The 3,363-nt window shown below is 36.6% G+C and overlaps 1 protein-coding gene across 2 annotated transcripts in view; it reads right to left on the bottom strand.

The window, feature by feature from the left end:
* Positions 1–1,378: 1,378 nt before the first annotated feature.
* Positions 1,379–3,363, bottom strand: part of LOC112143338 (2-iminobutanoate/2-iminopropanoate deaminase) — a 6,655-nt gene continuing 4,670 nt past the window's right edge. For both annotated transcript variants that reach the window (XM_024267222.2, XM_024267221.2), the window contains exons 6-8: positions 1,903–1,958; positions 1,774–1,834; positions 1,379–1,691 (exon numbers count right to left, since the gene is read on the bottom strand). In XM_024267222.2, the coding sequence (XP_024122990.1) occupies positions 1,778–1,834; positions 1,903–1,958 (113 nt within the window). In that variant the 3' untranslated portion in view covers positions 1,379–1,691; positions 1,774–1,777. The remainder of the gene's footprint in view (positions 1,692–1,773; positions 1,835–1,902; positions 1,959–3,363) is intronic.

Here is a 3,363-nt window from a genome sequence, read left to right on the forward strand (position 1 = left end):
TTTGTGAGCATCAACTATTTTCAGTTTCAGACGACTGCTGGAAGAACCCATGATGCTGATTGGTTTGAGCAAGGTCACGTGACTCCGATTGTTTAAAATCTTTTAGATTGAAATCTTTGCAAATGATGATTGTGAACAATCCATGACACTGTCTGGTCTCAGCTTTTACAAACTATTATAAATTCTGCAGAGTGCCAAAACTTTTACACACATTATTTTGTTTTCTATTACTTTAAAAGGATAAATGATATCAAATCTTTTTTTTACATTTTAAAAGAATGTCTTATCTGTAATGATACTTTTAGAAGATGTTTCAATCTTACTTTGTTTTATTTATGCACAATAATGTAACATTTTAACTGCGAAGCCCAAACTTTTTATTTTTATTATGTAAAACTGAACAGCAAAATGTCAAGAACTCCAGAAGCGACTCCTTCTGTACCGTAATGATGCTTTTTATCATCTTGAAAACCCAAAAAATGAGGCAGGACGAGTGCACAGTTCAGTTTGACTCTAAAGGAGACATCTTTCCACCTGTACCAGTGATCTAGAGCTCTTCAGCTGCATTAAAAACACCAGAATGATTCCATTTGATCCTTTTTGAGGTGTACTGATCATATTCTAACAGTCTGAACATACGGTTTCAGAAACTCCCAGTTTAATGGCAGCAGTCCAATCGATAAGGAACGTGTTACAACACTTCCAGTAACAGAGAAACACATCCACACACCTGGAAAAGAAGGTTTAACTGTTTTTCTGTGTAGTTTCATAAAGCTCAATGATCACATCCTGGGGAATTTTGTGAATTTTCTTTACAATTTTTAAAAAACTGTCTGTAATAGGATTTGTACAGAGTTTAACATGCGGGTTTGAATGTTTAGTCTAGCAGAGACTTCATTGTGTTTCTACGTAAATAAAAAGGTGTTTGATTTAACCTTTTTTATTTCCTGTAACAATTCTTCCTATGATTCTGCTTACTTTAGTGTACAGAATAAAGTTTGATTCACTAAGAAGTGGGCTTTTTTATTACTGAATTGAGGCTGGGTTTTCTATTTGAATGTGTAAAATCTCTCACATGATGCTTAAACACAAAATGTTTAATGTACCTTAACTCTTCAACCCTTAACACAATAATTCTAGTTGATTTTGAAGGAGAAAAGCGGCTCGTCGAGGGAATTTTTTTGAATAAAAAAAATATAATAGGGGGACTTTAAAGTCTGATCTGGTTTCTCTATCAAAATCACATTTTCCATGTATTTCTTTAAAAGTGTTTTTTGGTCAACTCTCTTTATTACAGTTTGTTGTTAGATTTTAGGCCTGTGTTTTTGTCCTTAAAGCTATTAATGAATGAACGTTCCAGTCAGAGATGAACAACTGGTCCCTCCTTCAGCCAGCAGGTTTTTACTGATTCAAATGTGTGACCGTGAGAAGAAAACACGCTAGCATCATCGCTGATGTTTACATGCTGAAGACCAAATATAAAACAGAGAATGCTGGAGGTTCAATGGTGTAATTCAAGCCAACAAACAACTCGGATACTTAGCAGCTCATGTGAGCGAAACGTGAGTGGCTGAACGTGAACATGCGGCGCCGTCTTCAAACATGTCATCAATGTTAATGAGGGGTGAAAGCGCTCCCGGCTCGCCGGCTGCTCATCTGCCGGGTGACCCGTCCAAAACCTCCATCCCGCTCTGAAACAGAGGAGCGGCGCTCGGCACTTCCAAGTCAAATGTGCGTGGCGTTTTCCCCGTTTCATGCAGAGGGAGTACTTACTAAGTCAAGCGTTGGTCAAAGGGCCCAAAACCGCGATGGCTTCAATCTCAACCAGTCCGGCCTGCAGACAAACAGCAGAGAGGATCACAGCAGCAGCAGAAAAGTGATGAGCCTTTGAGGAATACTCACTTTGGGCAAAGCAGCAACTTGATAAGCAGCTCTGGCTGGAAAGTTGGAGCTGAAAACTACAGAAAGCACAAAGAGGCCTGAGCTTTCTCTGTCAGGTTACATGTATGTCTAGAAACACTAGAAAAAGTGGGTTGGGTCTCTTTTCCTCTCACATGATTGGATACCTGGTCCACAAATTGATACAGCAAAGATTCTACTAATTTTATGGCGATACAATACAGTCTTTTACCGAAATGGACACAATCTAGATATTTATTACGGTGACCGAGAACCGCCATCGCAGGAAAAATACATTAACAGCAAACAAATAAAGAAACTATAAAAAAATGATTTGCAGCGCAAAAGAAAAAAAAAAAAAGTAACTGCAAACAAAAGAAAGCGATGCAAACAGTAAAACTACAACGAAGTCGATTATCGGGGATGGTTTTTGTGAATGAGAGGATAATCGAGTTCAGAGATCCAAACCACAGACTGGAGACGTAAAACTCAATCGCACAGAGACCCAAAATCCAAAACACCCGATACGTAGGGTGGGCGGAACAGGATAATCATTTATTGAAGACTCTAAAACTACATTTTGAGATATATAGCATCACCTGTGATAATGCTAGTGTGAATGCTGTAAGCTGAATTTGGCTGTTGAAGATGCTGAAACTGATAGCTAAAGCTAAAAAACTAAAAAAAAAAAAAAATTAAATTAGTCTTTCGAAACTAATCAAGGTTAGCCAAAACAGCTAACATGTAGCTGAAGTATTAGCTAAACTCCAAACTATTAGCTAAATGCCAAATTACCCTAAAAAAATTAGCTTAGCCAAAACAGCTAACATGTAGCTGAAAAAATAGCTAAACTTTAAAATAGCCTAAAGACAGAAAAAAAGCCTAAATTAGTCAAAACAGCTAGCATGTAAATATTATCCTAACTCCAAAACAGCCTGAAAAATGTTTTAGAAAGCCTAAATTAGCCAAAACAGCTATCATGTAGCTGAAATATTAGCTAAACTCCAAAATAGCCAAAAAAATCTTAGTAAATGTCAAAATAGTCCAGAAATCTATCAGAATGACAATTTTTAAAACTTTTAAACTGTCACTTTTTAACATAATTCTGAATAATAAAAAGACAGGAATATTATTCCAGAATAAATCAACTTAAACCTTAAATAATTTTCTATATTTTACTCTCCATAAAAATATATTTTGTCAAAATTCTACAAGCTAGAAATGATCGCAAGATAACATTAGACCATTAATAACAGTAAAATAAAATGATCTGGAGGGCCGGATCCGGCCCCCGGGTAATGTATCTGTATCCTTTACATCACTACTTTAAATCTTTGCTGTCAAAATCAGCTTTTCTTCACTGCAACAACTAAACAGCTGGAGAACCCCACAAACATCGATTTCCAGAAGGTTTTGTAGTTTTATGAAACACAGGAAGCACAGTAACACTCGCACTGTTCTTTC

This window comes from Oryzias melastigma, linkage group LG16, assembly GCF_002922805.2.
Source record: "Oryzias melastigma strain HK-1 linkage group LG16, ASM292280v2, whole genome shotgun sequence".
In the NCBI taxonomy this organism is placed as follows: Eukaryota; Metazoa; Chordata; class Actinopteri; order Beloniformes; family Adrianichthyidae; genus Oryzias; species Oryzias melastigma.